Source organism: Bacillus rossius, chromosome 3 (genome assembly GCF_032445375.1).
Source record: "Bacillus rossius redtenbacheri isolate Brsri chromosome 3, Brsri_v3, whole genome shotgun sequence".
In the NCBI taxonomy this organism is placed as follows: domain Eukaryota; kingdom Metazoa; phylum Arthropoda; class Insecta; order Phasmatodea; family Bacillidae; genus Bacillus; species Bacillus rossius.
In genome coordinates this window covers 96,240,739-96,266,591 of record NC_086332.1, presented here as the reverse complement: position 1 = coordinate 96,266,591, position 25,853 = coordinate 96,240,739, and the positions used below count along the sequence as shown (strand labels likewise).

The 25,853-nt window shown below is 36.7% G+C and overlaps 1 protein-coding gene across 1 annotated transcript in view; it reads left to right on the top strand.

Annotated features, from left to right (window-relative positions):
• LOC134531055 (exocyst complex component 5) overlaps nucleotides 1–25,853 on the top strand; it is a 136,785-nt gene that overhangs the window by 75,424 nt on the left and 35,508 nt on the right. Inside the window, exons 11-13 of the mRNA XM_063366568.1 lie at nucleotides 6,249–6,408; nucleotides 17,211–17,443; nucleotides 17,535–17,621. Coding sequence (XP_063222638.1) covers nucleotides 6,249–6,408; nucleotides 17,211–17,443; nucleotides 17,535–17,621 — 480 coding nt within the window. The remainder of the gene's footprint in view (nucleotides 1–6,248; nucleotides 6,409–17,210; nucleotides 17,444–17,534; nucleotides 17,622–25,853) is intronic.

Genomic DNA, 25,853 nt, shown 5'->3' with positions numbered 1-25,853 from the left:
GTCTTGTGTGGATCTGTGCTGGTGCCTACGAACACTCAGTAAATTCTGAGAAATAAAAATGTTAATAAATTCCCATTCTGGTATAGGAAAGGGCGAGGTCCCTAATCACATTTTATCACAACTAAGTTCTAGTAAAAGCAACTTGGCGAAATTGTTAATTTGTTCTTTTCCCTGATGTTTGCAATTTGCAAGAAAGACATGGACATCACATGCAGCAAACCCAGAATGAGAACAGCACAATAGCTTGGTTATTAAATAATGCAAAACAGAATAACCTTCAGTATAAGTCTGGACATGTCTAAGAGTTTATCAGATATTACATAAGTACATTAAATTTACTGTTACCAAATACATAACTTACATAATTTAAGGAAGCTTCCACAAAAATGCCACAGAGTTAAAGACATGATAAATGAAATATTAAATTTCCAGGAAGAAAATATGCAAAATAGCCATGTGATAACAAATGTGTGTTGCCTTCATGCATAGCCATAAAATACTTCGTAATACAGAAGCTTTGGGCATTTATAGCAACGTCATTACAAAATCAAGGGTTGACATTATAAAACCTGTGATATTTCCAAATGATTTAGCAGAACTAGAAAACCTACACATTATAGTCATGTATCACAATAAACACCTGCAATAAAGTAATTCAAAATCATTGGATAGGTTAACAGAAGTGAAATAGTACGAACGATGCTAATCGTTGAAACTGTGGAGGCCTGAACAGTCTTCAGCAAGCGAATCTAACAGTCAGCGACTATCCAGTTATGCAAATTTTGAGTAATCATGACACACAAAAACCATAACCAAAGCTATCTGAAATGGAATTTTGAAAGCAAGTACCAAGTGTGTAATTTTACTTTTACGGTTATGCTTACCACAGACACTACAGATAAGACCACATGATTATTTGCATCATGCCTATGGAGGCTGTGATTACAACTAACTTAAGTGGCTCTGCCTGCAGAAGAAGGAATAGGACAAGGACTTGTCTCCTTAAGATATAGGCGGGTGTTCAAACCTGTGTATGCACGATACACAAGCTATCTAGAGAGGAGGGGAAGACTACCAAGGAGGTAGACCAAGAAACTGATGGAGAAAAACAATATGTTCCTGGGGGCGCAACAATCACAGACACAGCTGTCTCTATGAAGTTATAGTGCTGCTCGGTTCAACATAATTCATCAGTTCATCACTGATTTATTGATGGCACTCACTGTTGTTCCATAACTGAAAGTGTTTACAAAGCTTAGTGAATGTTCTTATGACAAACTTTAATCCTCTTTCGGTGCATTAAATTAAAAATTATCTACTGAAGATACATAGATATATACATACATAAATGCATGCATATATACTTACATTTATGTACATACATATTAGTGTTGGGGCAGTTCCTGAAATATGCAAATTCCAATTCCATTATCAAATACAATTCCAATTACTTAATTTTTTTTCTGATGACTTTCGATAGAAAATATACTCAAAAAAAGGTTGTTTATGATTTCATAAATATAATTGCATTACTTATCATTTACTGTGCACAAATTAACATTATATACAGCTTACATTACATACATACACACATGCATGCATATATAATTACATACATGTTTATTACCCTCAGTTACTGCTACCTTGAATTTCCAGCACAAATTTGGCCTTTTAACTTTGCATACAGTTAGACGAAACACATACTTGAACACTGCCAACAATTAAAGATGTCTTAAGATGTAAATTGGAACTAATGGTATAACTTACAAACTTTACAAACCTTACATTATCACATCAATGTATTTATTGTAAAGAAAGGGTTTTACGGTAAGGTTGAGAATTTTATTTTCAAGTACAGTAAAAGTCCGTTATAACATAAATTTATAACGGCGCAAAAGTTTATGTTATAGCAAATTTTCGTTATAACCAAAATTTAAAAAAAAAATCTTATTTTTGTAGCATTTTTAAAATATATTATTTTCTCGCTTGTTTTTCTATGGAAATTTACAACAAAAGTAAAAGAAATATACATAAAACTTACTAAAATAACATTTTAAAGCTATATCAGCACTTGCCGACTGCGAATTATATGAGACCGTGTGGCCGTGATAAGGCCGTCACGCACATCGTGGCTAAGCGCACAGCTGTTTGTTTACATGGAGACGGGCGGACGGGGTCACGCAAGGTCATGCCGGCCGCTTCCTGTTGCTTTGACCGCAGCTGGTGTGCTGGAGACATGTGCGCTAAGCTGATGATATCGGGTGCATATTTGCGGAGATTTGAATACTTACTAACAATATGTAAACTCAAAGTTGTAGTGAAATTTATTTTAAAATTTGTCTCATTATTACTCACGTTGACACCTATGAAAAATGTCAAACAGAAAAAAAAAATTAAAAAATTTTTCTAATTACGTTGGACAACCATACAAATTATATAAAATAATTTTTTCCGACAATTGGTCAGTAACACAAAAATAATCACTCGTACAGACCCTTGGAAAATAACACAGAATTAAAAATCACTTTTTAAAAAATGAATCAATTTCGTTTGCCTTGATTTCACTAGACTTTCGGACAAAATAAACGACTGGACCTCTTGGAAGTTCATCAGATCTTTCGTTGAAGCATTTGTATGCTGATAAACACGACTGATTGTGTCAAGTGCCTCCATCATTGACGTTTTCGACGGAACAGATACGTCACTTGGTTCGTCGTCATTATTGTCATCATCTTCAGACGCCGCTTCGTTTTGATTAGAAGAGACGAGCTCGACAAGTTCCGTGTTCGTCAACTCCCCGTAACTACACCGTACGCAACGCTTACGATGCAAGTGTGAGACGAGTTATGCTCATTTACGGGCTACAGTCGGCGTGATTATAAACAAGTAATGCTCGCAGCGGGGCCCTGTCACAGTGGGTTAACGACACTTGCTTTCGTCACTACGAGGCAATCTATGCTCGCTGTGGGGCCCCACCTTGTGCGGTGTTGCCAAGAAGGCCACATCATGCGCGTTGTTTCATTTGCCGGACGCATGGAATTGTGCGAAGCTGTTTCTCATTTATTAAGGAAATTGTAGATGTTTTCTCATTGTTTTAGAGCAAATTTACAGGTGTGTAATCTATCACTATAACGAAAATGAGCCCACACTGCTTTCGTTATTTCCGAAATTTTTATCCTACGCAGCATATGCAAAACTGACGGTGCCAATGGCAATTATCGTTATAGCGGACTTTACGTTATAGACTGTATTCGCTACAACGGACTTTCACTGTATAACTAAATAATGATCCAAATAAAATTACAGTAAAACCTCGTTTTTAATATTTCAAGAGACCAGGATGAAAAAATAAAAAATAAATAAAAAGAAGGAAATTTAAAAAAAAAATTGGTTGTCTGTAAAGTCGGTTTACGGACGATAGTTTGTTACGTCATAACAAAATATTGATGAAATGATTGCATACTTTTATGAATAAAATTGAATAATTTTTATTGAATTATCACTATTTTGTGTGGATTCAAAGAAGGAGTGAAATGAAATCTACAATTTAATTGATAAATTTACTTTTATTTGCACTCATTAATTAAAATATGTTTATTACTTTAACGAAGAGATTATTTTAACTATACCTTTTATACATGTTTGCTATTTAATTCTTCCAATCTGTGTTATTCTGTTAAGGATAGGACAATGATAGGAAAAGTAGGAAACGAATGGGAGTGTTTCAAGTTTAATGTGCCTCGAAAAAGTCAAATCGATGGTTGTTTCAATCGAGTGGAAGAGTGATAGATGCGGCGCAAGCGTACAATGTATGTAACGAGACACAGAAAAACGGAACAATGTACGTAACGGGACACTTAGTCGTCCGTGCAGCCGGCGTTCATCGATTTATTAGACGTCACGTCAAAAAAAAAACTTTATTATCTCACTATGATGGACACGATAAGAAACAAATATAGACCACACTAAGTAAAATGTCAGAGATGCTTATATTTTTATATATTTACTAGAACTTCATTATCTCACTTGGTGTAAACAATAAAACCATCCAGTCTTGCAGTTCTTCACAATCGTTAAAAGAAAATCTCAAAATGTCCTCTTATTATGGTTAGTTTTTTCATACAAAATTGTATTTAGACTTTCCAAATAATTGTGTGTTAACATTTAATTCATTTCAGATTTTTATTGAAACTATTCTATTAAATGAACACAACTACTTTCAAAACGATTCTTTATATTTAGTAATAGAAAAGGTTACTTCAGCAGCAATGTTTGGAAATTCAGTACTATCAGTTTGCCTTTCCAAAATATTTCTAATGTAAAACGAGTATCGCTGAACATGCATAAGGAAGCCGTATTTACAACACCTTGGTTATTTTTTTTTTAACTTATTTTAATATGGACCCAGTAATCCACTGTTTATTTTAGTAAAACCTCATTAATAATTCTTTAAAGTTTAAAAGGGAGAGATATGAAACAACTTAATTTTTGCGTTCATGTCACCAAAGTTTTGGTTTGTGGCCGTATTGTTTACTGTGGGAGGTGGCATAAAATAATTACAATGGCAAACTTAGCTGCCATAAGTACATAAATAATGTTCAACAAATAAAATTTACATTATTTTCTTTTAATTTTTATTGTTCTGCTTAAAAATTCCTGAAGGTTTACTATTAAATGCAGTGCTGTTGCATTGTAAATTGCTGGAAATGCTTTAGCTTAAAGCGGGAAAATACATAATGCATTTATACTGTAGAGAAAATGGCGGTGCAAGTAAATAAATACGTTAATCAACAGAATTCGTAAATCCCGGTTACGTAAAAATGAGGTTCTACTGTAGCTTAAGAATTTATACACACGCACATGTGCGCACACATCCAATTTATTGATATTTTTAAGGTTGCATAATAAATGTATTTTGCAAACTTACAAAAAATGAATGAATCAATCACGGTTGATTCCATAACCATTGTATTCTGAATCCTACGATTATAGTGGAATCGATGGAACTGACCGATTCTGGAATCGAAATTGACCTATTACAAATACATATATGTTGGCATTGCTATATAATAAAATTAATTTAACTAGACTTCACTGTTTACTATTTCTTGGTTTCGTTACATTTCTTAGAATTAAGTATTGGTTCTCAATTATTTATTACAAAAATATCATTATAGAAAGGAAATCATATTTTATTATTCAAACCATTTTATTCTTTGCCACATTTACTATAATACCAAAATTCTGATACCATTACAAACTGTATTAATCCTTTAATATTTTGACATTATTTAAAATCAAGCATAAATTTATTAGTGTAACATGCTTAGAAGAGGTAGACACTTGAGCACGTAGGTACCGCGGGATGGGTGGTAGAGGTTTCCCAGGCAACTGCCCCACCGTGGAATGCCTTGGTGGGGAAAGTAGTACAATTCTGTTAAAAAAGTTTGGAAATGACTTTAAAAATTAAAACTTCTAAACAAAAAAAAATTATTTTCAATTATATTATGTATATAGGTCAAGTGTCAATTATTTAAACTTATCTATCAGGAAAACCTACTAGGTGGGAAATTCTTAAAAGATTTTCACTGTATGCCTAGAGACCTGAAAAATTAGCAACTACAATAATGTGAATTGGGATTCTTTGAAGATTAAATGTGATATTCAAATTTTCCTATCTTTTACATGTTTCTCCTCCCTTAATTTGTTGCTTCATTGCTCATTAAACATTATTTTTTTGTGAAAAATGAAAAATATTCTATTGAGGTCATTGAGAAATATGTTTTTTTGTATAAATAGGTTTCAGAAAACAGTTAAAATTCAGTTTCGCAACTTTTTAGGAAGATAAAAATTGTTTGTTTGGTAATAATATTGTTTAACTTTGAAACAAGCACTATACTGAAAAGTATGAAATGAAGTAGGGCTGTAGAAATAACAGCTGTTGGTTGCAAAATAAATTTAAATATAAATTTCTATGTTAGGAAATGAAATTTGCAAATATTTTATAAAATTAACAAAATTTATTAATGGTTTGAATTATTATTATTGTTACTTTTATTCCTTATGTCATAAAAAAAAGTTTTGGCTATCTTGAAGAGCTATTTCAGACTAAATATTCACAATAAAATATTTGGCTAGGTAAAAAAAGTTAATAGGTTGAAATTGAAATTAGAGGCCATTTCTGTTTTGTATACAGACAGTTGGCAACTGTCTGGCCTCTCAGGATGCCAACTTGGCGTGATCCTCAGGTTCCAGGACCTGCGGCGAGACTTGCAGGCAGTGATTGGCACGCGGGCCAACCTCAACATCGTGCAGATAGAGAACTACGGAGGAGAGACCTTCCTGTCCGAGGAGGTGGCCATAGCACTGCTGCAGGAGAGCAAGATGGCGTTCAAGCGCTGCCAGTTGGTGAGATTGTGTTCTGGTGTAAACATTTTTGGGTGTGTGTAAGTTGTGTGATTTATTACTCAATGACATTACATGACAGGCTTTCCACAAATGCTCCATACAATATTGCCATATGTAGAATGTAATATCATATATATTTATGAAATAATAAGCCTAATGTATAATAGAGTACTAACTACATTTATTCACTTCTCTTCTATTTGGTATACAAGATTATACTAAATATTTCATTTACAAATTCTCAATATAATACAGTCAAACCTCTATCTATCGAACTCGCATGTATCGATTGTCCGTGTTTATCGTATACTTTCTACGGTCCCGGCAAAATTGCCATACAACTAAGGTTAAAAAAGTCCGCTTGTACCGATGTTGGAATTATCGTTTTGTCCGCATTGATCGTTCAAAATATGTGGTCCCGTCACTATAAATTATAATAGATGATCGATTTTGCAGAAATAACCATTTCTTAGAAAGAAACCGTCATAAAAACAGTAATAATAGTATACAGTAGTAAATATCACCTTAAATCTGCAGCCAAGTAATGGAGCACGTAAATATGAAGAAAAGACAAATGAACAACAACGTACGAAGAAATATGGATGATGTACCATAACTATAGTACAAACCCAATTGTTATCCTAAGATAATTACCATAAAAAGAACTAAAGATTCTTTGTCGATACCATAATTACTACAGAAGCACGAAAGCTACCACATTTGCACTCTAGTTACCGTAACAACCGAGATGTCTATTTACCGTGACGGTGATGTATTTATTTATGACATATTAAAATTAAAGAACATTATTGAAAAAAAGGATGTTAAATTTTTATATGTACGTTTGGCACATGTTGCGAAGAAATAATGCGATCTGAAATAATGCAGTACTACTACGAAAACTGAAAAGGGTACTCGTGGATTTTTAGGTTATGGCAGTCTCTCTCGTTTTTCAGTAATATCGGCCGAAAATTAACAAGCGTATCGGAAGTCGGCAGAAATGCCGATTCAATTAAATATTGGCAAAATCGGCTTCTTCAGGACAGCTCTACATTTGATGACATGAGTAAACATATTTCAGACTTCAGGATATTGAAAACGACTTTAATTTCCATGTAGATTTATTGTGCTTATGTTTTTTTTTTGCAAGTGTAAATTGAATTAAGTAAAATACTTCCATTTTTATTTATTTTTCAACTGATTTAACTTTAATGACAAGTAACTGACATATTTCTGACACTAATTTTGAGGTTAAATATTATTTTTTAAAAATTCTTAAGAGTGTAGTCCACATCTATTGAATGTCCGCATCTACTGAATTTTTTTGTTGGTCCCGTGAAAAACGATAGATAGAGGTTTGACTGTATTGCCTGTAATGTGAAAAGCAACCTCTATAAAATTTTAGACTAATTTTTTTTAATACACCACTACATATTTTCACTTTTATTATATTGTGCAAAAAAAATGTATAACAAAATATTATATACTAAAATTCATTTCAAAAGTACCCAATACAATATAGTTGCAAATGAACAACCTTATATTTATGAAATACTGAGTCGAAAATGTAATGCACTATTAGGCTTCATATTTTCACTTCCATAATAATAAAGAAAACACGACATAAAAACATGCTTTATACTAAAACTATATACACCTTTTCTGATTAGATAACATTGAAGACATTCAGAATCACTTCAACAAATCAAGTCAAACACTAACAATGCACAAAGTTTCAATCCTAGTAGTATCAGTTCAGGATAATTTTTGTCAGACTTTTACATTATGTTGTACCGTATTTAATCGCATAATGTCCACCATCGCATAATGTCCGCACATTTCTTTTTAAATACTTGAAATGGAATTTTTTAAAACCTGCATAAAGTCCGCACCAGACAAAGCAACCTTGGCCACCCCTGAAAGGAACAGTAACGGGATGGAAATATACCGACGCTGTCAACAATGCTTTGACCTTGAGTTGTTCATTTCTCCGGAGCGGTCGCTGAGAGGGTTTGTAGCGTGGTGAAACCTTCCGGACTCAGAAACTCACACTCTACTGCGCAGCTGCCTGCGACGTCACGCGAGTTACAAGGGGATGGGCTATATATAGCACAAGCCAGTACACGTCCCACGTGCAGACGTGCGGGCAAAGCAGCTGCAACTCACACTACGTCACAAAGTAGGGAAGGTAGCAGAGAAGTGGTGGTGGTACATGCGCACGGTTTCACCTTCTCAATACTCCCACCACGGTTCGTTGGGAGAGGGAAAGGGAAAGGTCACTGGACTACTAGGTAATAAAAATAACTGTAAACGCAGCGGACCCATGCCGACGTAGTTACTTTAAGGGCAGGAGTTATTTCAAGAGTATTTTTAGCGTAGGTATGTGATGGGGAAGTACAAGTCCTTCACTGCACAGTTCAAGTTGCAAGTCGTTCGTTTCGCTGAAGAGCATGGAAACAGGGCAGCTGAACGTGAATTTGACGTCCAAGAGAAAAGTGTGCGGCAGTGGCGAAAAATGAAAGAACAGTGAGACGTGCATTTTGGGGGCCAAAGACTGGAAAGTTTCCAGAGCTTGACGCTCAAGTTCTGAACTTCAATCCGCGAGTTAAGAAATAATGCCTGCGCAGTCTCGCATGAAATGGTACAGGTGAAGGCCCGGGAAATTGCTCGTTCTTTGAACATACCACATACAGAATTCAAGGCCAGTCGTGGATGGGTCACACGGTTTATGAGGAGATAACCTTTCTCTGCGACGCAGAACATCCTTGAGCCAAAGGTTGCCTAAAGAATACAATGAAAAGTTGCTGCAATTTCAGCGATTCGTTATTTGGCAGAGAAAAACTCACGATTACCTGCTTTCGCAAATAGGTAATGTGGAACAAACTCCAGTTTATTTTGATATGCCACAGTGTACGACAATGTCAGAAGGGAGTATCAAGTGTTACCGTTCGCACAACTGGCAATGAGAAGTTGCGCTGTACTGTTATGCTTGCGGTGACAGCTGACGGGCGGAAATTGCCGCCATACATAATTTTCAAAAGGAAGACGATACCAAAAGGTAGTTTCCCATCTGGTGTGCATGTACGTGTCCAAGAGAAAGGCTGGATGGACACCCCACTCGTGAAAGACTGGCTGAAAACAGTGTGGGATCGCCGACCTGGTGCGCTTCTTAAGAAATGATCTCTACTCGTATGGGACAGTTTCCGAGCTCATCTCATTGAAGACGTCAAACGCGACCTAAGTGATGGCAATAATAACATAGCTGTCGTTCCAGGAGGCCTGACATCTGTTCTGCAGCCCTTAGATGTGTCTATAAACAAGCCGGTTAAGGGACATTTACGTAGACTGTATTCTGAATGCATGGCAGACGACAGTCATGAATTCACTCCAGGGGGCAGACTGAAAAGACAGTCACTAACACAGATATGTGACTGGGTGAAACAAAGTTGGGCACTTATCACTGACACTGTGGTGGTGAAAAGCCTAAAAAAGACTGGCATCACCGTTGCTCTCGACGGGACTGAAGATTATGCTATTTGGGAAGATAGCGATAACGACGACGGGAGCAGCGATACAGAGGACGGTGACAGCAACGAGTCTGAAGTCGAATAGAACTGCTTTGTTGAGCAAGACTGCTACATTCTTTAGTCACTGTCTTTTTTTGTGTGGCGTAAAGTGTTGTTAAAATGCAGACTATCTAGTAGAAATTTTCTGAGTGCTACTACAGGGCCAATTTTTTTAGGTACCTAAGTTAGGTAGTAATTTTTAATGTCTGTAAATTTTTCAACATGTTTATCTAACATCGCGTTTGCTGAGAGGCTTTAATTTTGTTTTCATGTAAGATATGATATGCAACGTAAAGAAAACGTCAGCTGTAACAGAATGGACATACATAAATTCTTACATGTCAGGAAGACAAGGCTCTGCTTTGTTTTTTTATAAATTCCTAATCAGCCTTTTCCACGCTCCGCACTCCTTCCCCCGCTTCAGTCAAGCAGGGCAGGAGGGGACACACATGCACAGACGTCTGCCGGTAACTTTTTTATACACACAGTGGGCAAGGGACAGGGAAGGAGGCTCGCCGGCGCCGGCTAATGCAGACATTAGACATCTGCCCCGTGCCGTTAATGGCCATCTCAATGAAAGATTAAAAAAAATATCTTTTCACGCAAAGCGTTTATTTTGTGTAGGCTGGCTGCGGCTTCTGAATGTAAGAACGCACACGTGAGTGAGAGAAGAAAAAAAATTAGTGGCGTCTTCCACTAATTGCCGGCACCCAATTATCTCTACACCTGTCATATTTCTCACGTCCGCTGCGGAGGGTCGCCAGTCACCAGCGCTCTGCGAAGTAGTGTGCCGCAGTTAATATTTTTCAACTGGGCGGAGGGAAGGGTGCCAATTTTACGAAGCAGCGTTTTTACTAATGCAATCCGCGGAACCGTGAGCATACGTTAAATCAGGCTACTAGTAAACTAATTATGAGAGAACAATTTTTTTACTCTACACAAAACATGTAAAATTTTGAGGAAAAATTTTTTTTTTTCGGACTTACCTCATAATGTCCGCACCCCATTTTTTGTCCAAAATGTAGCCAAATTGCTGCGGACATTATGCGAGTAAATACTGTACTTTATTACACCGTGTGAAATTACTTGAAACAATTTTTGTTTTTGTTGAAACAAAGACTGATTCCACATTTCCCACAAGCAGTGTAAGAATATCCACTGCAGCCAGGAATCTTGCACCGCTGCCTCTTTTCATTCCATTCTGGTAAATGCTGCTTTTGATGAAGTCTGACATCACTAGGTGGAATTTGCGTAGCTGGGACTTTCTTCTTTTTTTAAGCAAACTTCTGATTTATTTCACTGGGTCTTCCTCTTTTGCCAAGTGTCTGCTTTCCGTCATACACAGAACAGTTGCAACTTCAAGTTTGAAGTCTGCTAGGTTCATTGTCTTCTTACAAGGAAGGTGATTCGTGGCAGCAACACACCTGTACAGTAGCCAAGAATTGATCACTGACAGATCTAATAAGTGGTAAAACAATCTGAAGTACCATTTCTTTGACCGGAGAACAATCTTGTAGCGTCCCACGATACTGTCTAACAGGTCTTCACCACCCATGTGGAGGTTATACTGGGCAATAATGTCTGGACACTCAACTTCTACTGTCGTCTTTGCTTTTCTGTCATATCTCTTCACTGAATGCACTGGCTGGGAGCCAACGAATGTTGAAAGAATTGTGACACATTTGTTATCCTTCCACTGAACATTTGCTATATCACTACCATCGTAGTTTGCTACATACTCCACAATGGCCTCTCTTGGTTCTTTTTTAATTTCGTCTTCACTAGGCAGTTTACAATTTTTTATCCTGTTTCGTCTGGCAGTACCCAAAGACAGGATTCCTTGACCTGCTTAATATGCAACTAGAGGCAATGAAGTGTAATAATTATCAAAAAATATCTTATAGTTGTAGTCTCGTGACACTTCTCTACACAATCTAATAACAACATTGCCACTTGCCCCTATGTCATGTTCACAACTCATGCGCTTAGAAGCTACATTTTCCAATCCTGTATATATTTCAAATTTGAATGCAAACCCTGAAACACCACAAAGCACGAATAGTTTGAAGCCCCATTTGTGGGGTTTCAGTGGCATATACTGTTTCAGATGATGCCGAGATTTCGCTGCGCAAATTAGTTCGTCTACTGAAAGAAATTCCTCCATTGGCACTGACAAAAACCGTTCACCAAGTTCGTCTAAAACAGGACGCAACTTGTTTAGCTTATCGAAACCATCTGCTTGTGGATCTGAAATTTGACTTTGGTTGTTATTGAAATGAAGGTTGGCTCTAATTTTCTCAAAATTATTTACAGACATTGTATTTCGTACAATATCCAAACCTATACTTTTATTCCAGTACATTCTCACGTAAGGCATTTTCACTATGGATGTGAACAAAAAACAATTCCAATAAATTGTGAAATTTCATTAGATTAGACAGCGAACACATGATTTATGTTTTGGGAAGCACTGTACTGTTAAGTTTCGTAAGTAATTTTGTCAATTAACTTGTCTGTGAAGAAGTACGTATTTGAAGAACTGATATGGTGTTTGTAGTTCAGTTATTTCAGAAGGCAAGGAATCATTGCCCAAGAATGTTTTTTGCTGCGGGGGTAGGGACAGGTTACTTTTCTTCCAAATTACATGATCAGTATGTACAGAGGGAGCACGTCTCACTGTCTTAGCACTGCTTATAGAGATAGCTTTGTTTGTAGAAATAGCACTCTTTGTTGAGGTAGCAGTGGGATCTTGTTTTGCATGGGTAGCATGATTTGCTGAGGTAGTATTATTTTCAGTGAGAGGTTTCTTTGTAATTCTTTTTGAAGCTGTTTGCATTGTTGGATCTGTAATGTGTGGAGCACCTGATAATATTCTGGAAGTGTTACATCACTATGCGTAGATATTTCACTTGAATTTGCTAGACCAGCAGAAAAGTAAGAAACATCTCTGAGGTATAAATCATCAGTGGCATGTGCTTGTACAATTTCATTTTGTTCACGATTTGCATTATTTACAACATTATCAACAGCTTTGGATGCCAAGAATTTCTTTCCACTAACCTGAACAATGTCCATATGAGTTGCCTCAGTTTGTTTATGACATGATGTTGAAACCAAACATTCATTATCACTGCTGTCGCTGTCATCTTCACTATCTTCACTATCTAGTGGAAAGTTTTCAATAATTGAAAGCATTTCATCATTATTTAAATACCGCACCTCGCCATTATCACAGTATTTAAATGTAGACATTGTATGTACAAGAATATAACATCATACTACTATTCACATCCACCTCACAGCTTCGAAACCTATTTATGTATTTCGTTTTGGCGCTCAAAAGCTGGAAAATAAGCTATACTATACTGCATGATGTCGCATATATGCAACATGTGTTTTATGTGGTAATATACCGTATATACTCGTGTATAGCGCGCCCTTTTTTCCCCTCAAGTAAAGGAAAAAAATAAGGATGCGCGCTATACACGTAAAAAAAAAGTGAGGCGGGGGAGGAGTGGAAGTTGTTAACTGCCGGGTGACGGTGACGTTTCTAGCCAGCCCCCACACATACGCACAAGCAACAAGGCCTCTGTTTCACACATACACAGACTCACAACCTGGTCTCACACACACACACACACACACACACACACACACGTGCGCGCGCAAGCTCGCAGGTCTCTTGTTTATTTTTAGACCTCCCCCTCTACAGAAAGCCAACGCAGCTAGTAAAATAAAAGAGAGAGAGAGAGAGAGAGAATGTTGACACCAGTCCCCCCTCCCACTTCCTTCGCTTTGTCGCAGCTGCTACCGGTGAGTCATCTAGTCCTCCGTGTCACATTCCTGCCTGCCTCCCTTCCTCCCGTACCAGTTCTGACGATACAGCGCTTCATTATCTTCCGTCTACACAGCAGAGTTTAAGTATTTTCCTGACGCATCACCACACATCAATTTAAATTATCATTTGTTTCATACATAATTACTTAACAGGTACCACAAAATGTTAGTACAATTTATTTACAGGAAAATTTTTTTTTTCTCTTTGGAATTTGTTGCAAAAATCGTGGTGCGCACTATACACGAGGGCGCGCTATACACTAGTAAATACGGTAAATATGTAATGAATGAAATATGTATTATTTAATACACCAAATTATTTATGAAAGTTCAAAATAAACATAGAAAATTTTATAAATTATTTTAATAAAGCAAAAGCTTAAATAAAAAATGTGTAAGTTGTGTATTCAATGTATTTTCATATGCGCCATAAATACACAATTCAAAGACCCCCTAGAGAAGCAGCATGTGCGATCTAGCGGGAGTTTGGTACACTATTTGCACTACCTATCGGTTGCTCATTAGACAGACAATGCCACATGGAGAAAAAAAAAATTTTAAACAATAAATACATTTTATTAATACTGTTGCAGATATGCAACATGATGCATTGTAGGGTTTTAAGTACCCACCCTGCACAAGGTACTTTTGTGGGAGGTAATTATCTTAGATTAATTATAAGTAACACTAAATCTCACTAAAGAAACTCATAACAAAAATATAAAGTTGTAGCTAATTAGTCTTTTGTGTTACCAAATTAATCAATAATATAACGGTTCGTTATATACAAAATAAAACAGTTCAACGCCGATTGCAAATTTTGATGTTTTTATTATTTTTTAAAATAGAATGTTGCACAGACGATTCCAAACACTTTCAAAAGAGGTTACTCATTCAGTCCACATACATCTGCCCGTCGAAAAACTGCTGGTAGCTCGCATGATGAGAAATTACCGAAAAATAATAGCGTAGATGAAGTCCTTCAGTAATGTTTTACTGCAAGTACACGAAGATGGTGCGACCTCGGAACAGGGCCGCACCCAGCGAAAACAAATCTCGCCCCGAGCCAAAACGCCTACGAAGGTGGCCGCAATTTCTAGTTAAATTGTATCCGAAACGAAAAAAAAAGAAAATTAGGTTGATTTAATTATAGGCCTGGCTCCGACCACCAACGTGAAATTGTCTCTTCGTAAATTACATTATAATTTAGCGAGAAGCCATCGAACGCAACCTACTCGTCCAGCGTTCGACAGACGACTGGTGAAGTCTGGCCACTCTCTTCTCCACGCAGGGAGGAGAAGTCACCTGACCTCACCGACCAATCACACGCACGCTTCATTCACTCTACAGATATTAGCCAATCACAGAACAAGTTACAACACATGAAAAAATCTTGTACACACAGAAATCTGGGCTTCCCCTGATCAGTCTTTTTTCAATTTCACATCGAAATCGGGGACTTCCATTCTCGTTCTCTCTCCCACACCGTGAGAGAGCAGTTATCACCCGGTTCCCATGCAGGGGGGGAATTACCGTCTTTATCTCGGTTGGCGGGGAAGCACTGTTCCTTTCTCACTCCCACTTACAGGCCTCTCATGCCTCTCTTTCTAACCATCACACAAGCCCAGACACAGTCCCGTGATTTATAATTATATTACAACACGTTAATAAAATTTAAGAACAATAATTATAATACGAATTACTTTACAAAATTAAACTTATTGAGAAAAACCTGAATAAGTATGCCTAAACACGTAAAAATCTAGAACAGCGGCTCATTTGTGAATAATTACATAAAAATTACTAATGATAGAAAATGTCTAATAAAGTACAAAGTACATTCTTAAAACACATAGCAAGTGAAAATAACATATATTAAAAGCCATAACGTCTGATTATACTGTCTCATAATATACACACCACTCTAAAAACATTGACTTATTTATATTTACCTATACAAAAAGAAGTTTAAAAGAAAATTATTTAATTAGGAGGGCAGGGTTCTGCAACATTACAATATTTACTAAATTTTAACTTAAATGAGACTCAACAATTAAACTGCGGATAACAGTAACTCGTCCTACTGTACAATTTATGAATACATTTCCTCCTGGCCCAACTGAACAATTCGGGCTAATAATTTCACACTCGTACTGCAAACTTATTATGATAAGGTCTTGCCCGCCCAAGTAAGCCTAACGACATGACTTCATTAACTGACTCGTTACAATGGGTCTCCCCTGCTCAAGTGCAATAGTTAAAAGTGTTTCATGTTATGTTTTTTTAATACTTCTAGTGTTTTGTGTAATCATTTGTTAATGTATTTGTCTGTGTGTAGTGATATGCTCAATTTTCCAGATCAAATAAAATATTTAAAAAAAATGAAGAATAAATTATTGAGATATATCATATTAGATTTAAATCCAATTATTCTATCTATGTATCTGTTTAGCAAGTAAGTACTAAAGGTAATATTTAGTAAAATACTCACAGACATCCAGTTTATTCAAGTAAGTGTATAAATATATCTATTATATCGCACAGTGCAAAATTATAATGTATGCCGGGAAGCCAAATGGCCTTAGCTTTAGGATAGAACTAACCTCAATAAAAAATAAAAAATAAAAACTAACGTCTTTAAGTTGGCTCGATCATAAACACCTAAGGTAAAAAAGACAGTTTAGTAAATCAGTCTTTTATTCTGAAAGATTTTATTTTGTTAATGATATCTTAAATGTTGGTCCCTAATTATAACTTAGTTTAAAGGCAAAGTCATGGTCTCAAGCTAAATGAACACCAGCAAACAATACACCACAATAATAGCACAGATTTATTTCACACACACAAACAAACATGCATACAACATGGATACTATACATGAAATTAAAATATAGTGTCCGTAGAACTACATAGTGAAATGGTTGCTAAATACTGCTTTGAGAAATCCAAAAATTGACTGAACTATTGATTGGGTGACTTTCAGGATCTTGATACTTGCATTCACATTTTGCGTATTTAGTATTGTAGTATATTATCTTTTTTGATGGACGCATGTTTTTAAACAACAGATAATGCCGATGGATTAAAACCAAACAATAGACAGAAAAATAATATAATATATGCAACAATTTTCATTATTTTCATGCAATTTTTTGGTCACACTTCATAATTTAAATTGATTCATAAGTTCATTTTTAATTGCAATTCTAAGTACCGGTATTCTGAGTTTTTGGAAGTGAATTTTTGGTATTTTAAAAAAAAAGTGAATAAGTCACATTTTCTCAAAAACAATCATAGAAAGTCGCGTAAAAAAAATCAATGTTTTTGCACATGTGACAAATGTGTTGAGTCCATTGTTCCTGTTGAACTGGTTGTTAACTGGTGGTTGTGGGCGCACAGCTGTCGGGGCAGTCGGACCTGCCCGGCAACGCCCTGCAGCTGCTGGAGGTGCTGCTGCACCACCTGGTGGTGGAGCACCTGGACTACGCCCTGGAGCTGGGTCTACAGGGCGTGCCCGTCCCGGAGGGCAGGGTCCCGCCCCAGCTGCACTTCTTCCACGTGGCGCGCCAGTGCAACGCCATCGTGCACCTGCTCGACAAGCAGTTCGGCGACAGCCTCGTGCCGCTCGTCGCGTGAGTGTGTCCCTCGCTCGCCTCGTGTTCCCTCGTGTCCCTCGCTCGCCCCGCGCCCCCGCCTCCACTCGTGGGCGCACTCTGCTTCCAGGTCCACGCCCAAGCACGGCGACTGCCTGCAGAAGAAGAAGTACCTGCTGGAGCAGATCGAGTTCAAGTTGGACACGGGATTAGACAGGTAGGCAGTCTGTGACTGTGGTGGTTAATGTTCTATCATTATTCAATTGTCACCTAGGTCAACACATACATTAGGGGTTAAATAGTGAGAGGAGTACCCTGATAAAACCTGCTAGCTATTGGCAACTTCCACTATGTTTCCATTTGAGAATAATCCAGGTTTGACTCTGCTGGGAATCAAACCTGAATCACTGTGATCGGGAGTGAATGATCTGACCACTCACCCACCGTGTCTTGTGGGTAAAGAGGGGTTGCTCTAGTGCAGCGATAACCAACTTCATTAATCCGAGGGCCAGACAATATGGATTATTACATTAATTTTTAATGTGTTATTCTGTACAATTACTGTTAAACACTAGGGGTGCACGAGTACTCGATATTTCGAGTCGAGTCGAGTTTTTAGTACTTGACTCGAGTCTAGCTTTGAAGCTCGAAAATTTTGAGTAGTTAAGACTTGAGTCATTGCCCCATTTAAAATTACATCAATAGGTTAATACATACCTGAATGACTGCACTCTCTGTAAAAGTCGTTACTTTAAAGAAATGCTGTACAAGTTATTTACAACTTAATATTTACGTATCAAAATTATTAAACCGGCATTAATTATAAATTTGCGACAGTAAAGTGTTATGTATTTTAAATGCTGCGGCCTTTCTTCAAATAAAGTAAATTTTTACAAAGAAATTATATTTTATTCGTTTCACATTACTTACGTATGCTTTTGTTTCCATATAGTTATGAGTTCATGTGCATTCTGTATAATTATGTAATTTTTTTTAATTACGTAGGTTTACATAAAATATTAATGCTCTTCTGTAGACTTTTTGCTCAAAGAAAAGTTACTTGCACACATATAATAAGGTTTATTAATATTATGCTATCAATTTATTTTCCAATAGGAACATAATTTGTACCGTTTATAAACAATCTGTACAAACAATTTTATAATAACTCGTCACCGTGTAAAACTGCTTGGCTGGCGCAGGCGCGCAGCACAACAAAGCATTAGAAACAAGAATAATGAACAGCGTACGAGAGATAAACACCAATAAAAACGGCATATCTATCGTCCCTAATCTACTTCTCCAGTACCATATTCCAATACACAGTAGACTCCCTACTATCCGGGTGCGGATTATCCGGTTTGCGGGTTAACCGTGGCATTTTTCGCTTCAATAAAACATAAACTATTTTTTATTTTTTATTTCCATGCGCGCACAATGGCAAAGTCACTTGTGTAACATTTAAGCCTGTGCGAATATCAGTTTTTTTAGTTTGAATCGAATTCGAATACGAATACCAAATTATTCTCGAATATGAATATTGAGTTCGAATAATTAGAATGAGAATTGAAATCCCATAAAACATGTTATATCACATCACATTACAATATGATAACAGGTACATATTTACTGATACAATGTATGTAGAATTAAAAAACTGACAGTACTTAAAATTTTAAGGTTCTCCAATTTTATAATTAGTTCGTATTAAAAAAAGTCTTGTTACATCACTACATATTAGCTAATTTAAATTTTTGTGGAGAAACACAAGCTGCTCTACATTTTCGGGGAGTAGACTCTCTCTTCTACACGTCACAATGTTGCCAGCTGTTGAGAAAAGTCTCTCACTGCACACTTGTGTGGCAGGTATAGGCAAGTACTTTCTTGCTACCACAGCTATGTTTCGGAAACAAGTGCTCCCCTTCTCTGACAAGAAACTGAAAGGATTTTCATTCTTTGGGATTAAGGGTGCTGCCAGATATTCGTTTACTTCTCCTTGGATAGTTTCTTCGTAGCTTGCAAGCATAGACTGAGCTGATGTTGAAGGTTTCACGTAGGCCCACAGAGATGACTTCTTAATAGGTTTTTCACTTGTAGCCTCACTTGTCTCAGTTATAGTTTCAGCTACTGTGTTCAGCTTACACAGCTTACAAACCTCCCTGCACAAATTTTCAACCCATTTTTTTTTTCCCCATCCTCAATCAGTGAATCTTTGAACCGTAGATCACTATGGACCTTGCTTTCTGGCACATATTTTGAAGTCCTGTTTCCTTCTTGGCATCTCCAATTGCCAGCTGCAAAGTATGTGCAAAACAAGTTTGTGATTTGCAATTTATTGCTTCAAGTGCAGCTCTAAAGTTACGAGCATTGTCTGAGACAATAAACAGTGGGATAGTGTTGCCTTCACTTAATATGTCCCATTCCTCCAGAGTTTCAACAATAGAAGCTTTTATGGAAAGTGCTGTATGAACACCGCTCAGTTTGCTGACTTTTAGGCAGTGAGACCTGTAATTAAAATGTGTGTCTGCATAATGGCAAGTGAGAGACAGATAAGAATCTGAGGCACTTGATGTCCAAGAATCTGTTGTGAATGACATTGACTGAATATCTTGGATATCATTAGCCAATGTTTCCTGCATTTTACTTTTGCATTTTTGGTACAAATTTGGAACAATACTGCGTGAGAATGTTGTACGGCTTGGAACAGTGTATTTGAGTTGTGCTTCCTCCAACATTACCCTAAATCTTGGTTCATCTACAATGGCAAAGGGATGCATACCTTTTACAATTAAATTTGCTACCCTGTCAGTTAGTTTTTTTGCATTAGGGTTTGAAGGCTCCCTCTTGGTTGGCTGAATGAAGCTGAAAATTGTTGACTGTGTGTGTGATGAAACTGCAGAAGTCTCCAACTGTGTCCTTGTAACCTCAAGTTTATTGACTTGTGATTGATAATCTGAATATTCATCATAATGTAGCTACAAGTGGTTAATCATGGTAGGTAGTAGTTGTCCCTGAAAAAGTGTAAAATGTATTTATATATTATGAAAAACTTATTAGAATTTTATTTTATTACACAGAAATTAAAATTTAAAAAAAAAAACTGCATGATTTTAACTAAGATAAATATTGCAATTGTCATAAATCCACTTATTTTTTTAAAATTAATTTCACTTAAGCATATTAAGATCAGATCTATAATTTGTTTCAAGCAAAAAAAAAGTTTTGAATTCTTGAATGTTTAAGAGTTTTCAATGCTATGAATCTAGACATCTGCCATTTTCATTAAATATCCATTTACATCATTATAAGTGTCTTGAGTGTGTTTAAAATCGTGGTGCTTAGTTTTAAAAATATTTAAAGTTCCAGACTGAAATAAGGTGTGATATTTTTATTAGGTTAAGAAAGGGTGCAGTTCTGTTATTATCTACATAAGCACACTTTAGCACAAATAAACAATACTTAAAAACTACACTTGCCAATCACAGATGTGCTAACCTATCCATGTGATAACAATGTAATCCTTTATCATATTCAAGGACTGTTAAAAAAAATAATTTAGGTAATTTCATGCAAAGGTGATGGATGTTTCACGTTAATGACTATGATATAACTATTTAATACATACGCGTTGGAGTTTTCAAACGTTTCTTGCATCGTTTGCAAATTGTTTCTTGTTTACTTGTTTGTGACTTGTCAAAAAATTTCCAAATCACAGATCGTCCCACTGTTGGAACATCAGCCATTCTGATGTTCAGTGCGCAAGTACTTATAAGTAATGGCAGGTGCGTAGGAAGCAAATATTTAATGGGGGGGCAAAGGTGAATATCATTATAAGTGGTGGATTTAACAAAGGGGGTTTCCGGGGGCTCTTTCCCGGTAGAAAAAAAAAAATTGTATTCTAAGGAGCAAAATGGTGCTATTTAAGCATCTTTCGTACATAAAAATAGAATGTACTACTAGCAGAAATTTTTACTTTTTTTATAACAAATTTACTTAAGGCTTGGCATCACAAAACAGTGTTCACTTTTCAGTTTTCGCCTTGTAGAATTCATTTTAAAGGCAATTTGTTGAATTTTCCCACTGCACAGAGTACATAAATTTCAAGCACCTTCAAATTTAGTCCCCAGATGTCATCAAGTTATCTAGAGCTGTAGAAAAGGCAAAGATGTATTTATAATTAAAAATATGTTTGACTAATTGCATCATAATTACATGACGGTGGTTGAAGATTAATATTTGTAGTGTGAGATAATATATTTTGCCAACTATCTATAGCTATAGTTACATTTTCTTAATATGTGCTAACAAACAACTGCAATAATCAAATATTTAAGTGAGGCTGAGCCTTGAGTAAACAATTTAACAAATACGTCATTATCCCACTCATTGCCCACTCTTAAGTAAATTCATTTAAATATCAGGACAGGAGAATGCTTAATGTTACACACCTTTAGTTAAATATTCTTAGATGATGCCAATATTCAGAATGTATTGACACAAGCATATGGTGTACCTAGTGTCCACTGAATATTAATTTAAAACATGACAGAAAAACTGCTTTACCATTAATAAATCTGAAAATCTAAATATCTTATGATAAGTTATATTACAAAATAACACATTCAAATTGATAAAGTCAAATCACAATATAACAAAACTGTGAATAGTGAGCCGTTCGACATATTACTATCATAATGTACCGACATACTAAACTTTAATGTTAAATAGGTATATTACATATGGTTTTCGGGATCATGTAACAATTCATCTCAGTGTAAACTGCTCAAAAATAATACCTGAGTTAAAGGAATCCAACTCTTCTTTAGGATCTTTGTCTTCACAGGCATTACAGCCTAATGTGCACTGCTTTTTAGGCGGTGGTTGTGATGAACTGCAGGACTGTGCAGCATTGTTGTTGAAGAAAAAGTTGATGCTTTTCTGAGTCATTGTACGCCGCAAAAATTAAAATACTGTTATAATTTTTTTTCTTAAACCATAAATGTTTTTCATCACTGCCATTCCGCACTACTCACTCACGATACTACAGATAAATAAGTTTTTTTTAAACAGTTCTGTAGTACGGCTCACGAAGTTTCTTGGACTTAAAAGCAAGACGTACAGCTGTTGAACGATGACTGATGTGGAAAGCGCTCTGAACGTCAGGTCGTTACCGTTAGGTAGAAACGAGGCGGGGTGAATGCAATGGTCTGAAGGACAGGTAGACAAGGGTGGACAAAAACGGAGCGTAAGCTACTGCAATGAGCGGAAACATTTACTGGTCTTATATCCCACAATAATATTTCCGCTATCAGCACTGTGAAACGTGAATATTTAGAAGAAAACAAGAACAGTTGCCGTATTTATTGTGCTTGTACACTTATCGAAAATCTTAATTTATTTTAAGAATAAAGTAACGCACAGACAAGAACATCCCACAAAACCACTTAGCATTGCAATGAAGACAATGCCTCTTGTTCATCTGATGCAATGGCCGGGCAAAACCATCACTTTGCCCGGCCATGAAATGTTATGGCCGGGCAGTCGCCTGGGTCGCCCCCCCGGTTCCTACGCGCCTGAGTAAAGGCTCGTACACACTGCGCTGACGTTTCGTGTTAACACGTGTTTACACGTGTCATCACATCACGTCAGATTGCGACATAACATGACATAACACGGCAAAGTGTGCACATTGTTCTGATACTGTCAGATGACGTGTTGATACGGAACAGGGTGCACGGTTTTGTGAAAGGTAGTTGAAATGGCTGAAATCACAGTACTTATGGATGAACTTGATGAAGAAGAAGATTGTGCAGTAGCAGTATGCATCATGTTAACTCAAAAAAAGGAAAGAGAGTGGGTGCATCCTATAAACGCAGACAGGCCAATTGTTGGCGAATTTCATCATTTGATGCCTCAACTACAGGACGATGAGGAGAGGTTCTTAATGTACTACCGCATGACGAAAAATGAGTTTTATAAGCTACTAAATTTGGTAGCTCCAAAACTGAGGAAGTGGCCATACCACGTCAGCCGGGGGCGCTGGCATATAGTTGGAACAGCGTCGTAATATCAAACAGATTATCGGGCGAACCATACTACCTACTTCGTCACCCAGCCGTACGGGGCAGCACAAGCATTTTAAATCGCGTCAAAAAGCGGAAAAATGTAAACAAACATTAATTTTCAAATGGTGTGACGATGATGATTAGTTGGTCAGTGTTTTATAGATTTTGTTGGGTCGTTACCACAACGCCGAAATAACAACGAATGAATTTGTGTTTCTTAAATGTAACTTAACGCAGAAATACCACAATCAAGTACAACACTCATTTGCTAGTTCTCTAGTTGTTGCTTAATTTTGTTACTGTTTCATTTTACACATTTTTTAGTTAATTTGTACCCTTCTCTAAGTTAGGCAAGTTGTATGAACGAAAATAATTTATACTGCTCAAGGAAAGCTTAAAATTTTTTTTGATAGTTTATTACGTATTACAAAACAAATTTGAGATTAGTTTGACCCCTTTGACATATGAGCCATTAACTTCTAATGATGTAAACATTTATATGAGTTAATGTTAATAACTTAGTTGTGTACTCAAATTTGATAAATATGAATTTATGATGTATGCTACATCATATATGTATTGAAAGCTGAAAAAAAAAATGTTGCAAATAGAATTTGAATTATTTAATATTAAGTTAACTAGGTGAGTATCGAGTATCGAGAATCGAAGGATTTTTTAAGGAATCAATAATCTGGTATCGGAATCGAAAATTTTGGAATCTTCCCATCCCTAATTATATATATATATAATACTGTAACCGGATATAATACTGCAAACAACTTACAACAAACCCCAAAAATAACTATGTATTTAACGAAAGGTTTCACCTGGGTTACGTGAGCCTTTCGAAATTTAAATTTGCTCCTACAAACTTGGTCGATACAATAAGGTCCCTCATAAGGAGGAAGTAACTTCACATTCAATTGATCAATCAACTTAGGCAATTTAAATGCTCAGCAAAGAACTAAATCCCCAATCTTATAACCATGAGGTGCTCTAGCCATGTTATACTTCTCAAAAACAGCCTTACGGGCCTTATGACCGTTACAGGAAACCGTGTCGAGTACACGTTCCAATGCCTGGGCGTCCAGGCTGGTGTCGAGGGACGGCAAGCCCCACTGGTTCAGTAAGGGAATGGTAAGCTCACGGCCTAGGAACGGGATTGAAGGTGAAAAACCAGTAGCTGAATGAAGAGCCGAATTTAGTCCGACATTAATGTACTCCAAATCTGAATCCCAAAGAGTCTGATCAGACCGTTAGAAGGAAATCAGGATGCTTTTAAGAACCATATTTTGCCACTCTACCATGTTGCCCTGCGGAAAATAAGCTGAACTATAAATAGGTTTAACAACCCATTCAAACAGAAAATTCTTATAGATAGTAGACTGAAAATACGGGGCATTGTCAGAAACAATCATACATGGAAGACCAAACAACTTGAAAACCTGTTCTTTAAGCACCTTAACGATAGAGGCAGCCTTCATGTTTCTAAGAGGTAATAAAATAACAAATTTTGTGAAAATATCCAAAACAACAAGCAAACATACATTACCCTTCTTAGAACGTGTCAGAGGACCAAAAATATCTATATGTAAGACATGCCAGGGCGCTACAGGAGGATCAGCAGCATACAAACCCTCCTTAGAATTATGCGGCGGCTTAGAAATCTGGCAGTCGAGACAAGATCGAACAAAGCTCCGAACATCAGCATGAAGCTCGGGACAAAACAGGTGCGCTGAAATTCTGCGAAAAGTTTTATCTATTCCTAGATGACCACCTAGGAGAGATGCATGAAAATAGGTTAACACCATTGGCCTCAAGACAGCTGGAACAACAGCATTTCGGGCTCTGCCAGAAGTTCCTAAAATACAACATACCACTCTCCTCAACATAGGGAACAGCCTTCTTATCATGAAGATCTCTAAGTACCTGCTGGCAGAGGGGGTCCTGATTATGACATTCCTTGATATTAAAATAAGATTCGGGAAAAAATTTAAAAGCAGTGATAAATTTAGTAGCGTCAGAAGAGCGGGGTTCCAAAGGCTCGAATTCATCGGTGCAAAACATGCGAGAGAGAGAGTCAGCTATAACATTATCTTTGCCTGGAATGTGATGGATGACAAACTGAAATCGTGATAACCTCAAAATCCAGCGACCCAGCTTACCCAGCTGATGAGGATGATTAAACAGCCAACTAAGGGCTCGGTTGTCGGTAAATAAATCAAACTCCCGAGCATCAAGATAACTTTCAAATTTTTCTAGGCTGAACAGGCAAGCCAAGGCCTCCTTCTCATAGACACCTAATCGCTGCTCAGACTCTGATAGCGAGCGACTAGCAAAAGCAATTGGGCTAATCTGGCCTTCCTCAAGGTGTCCTAGGATGG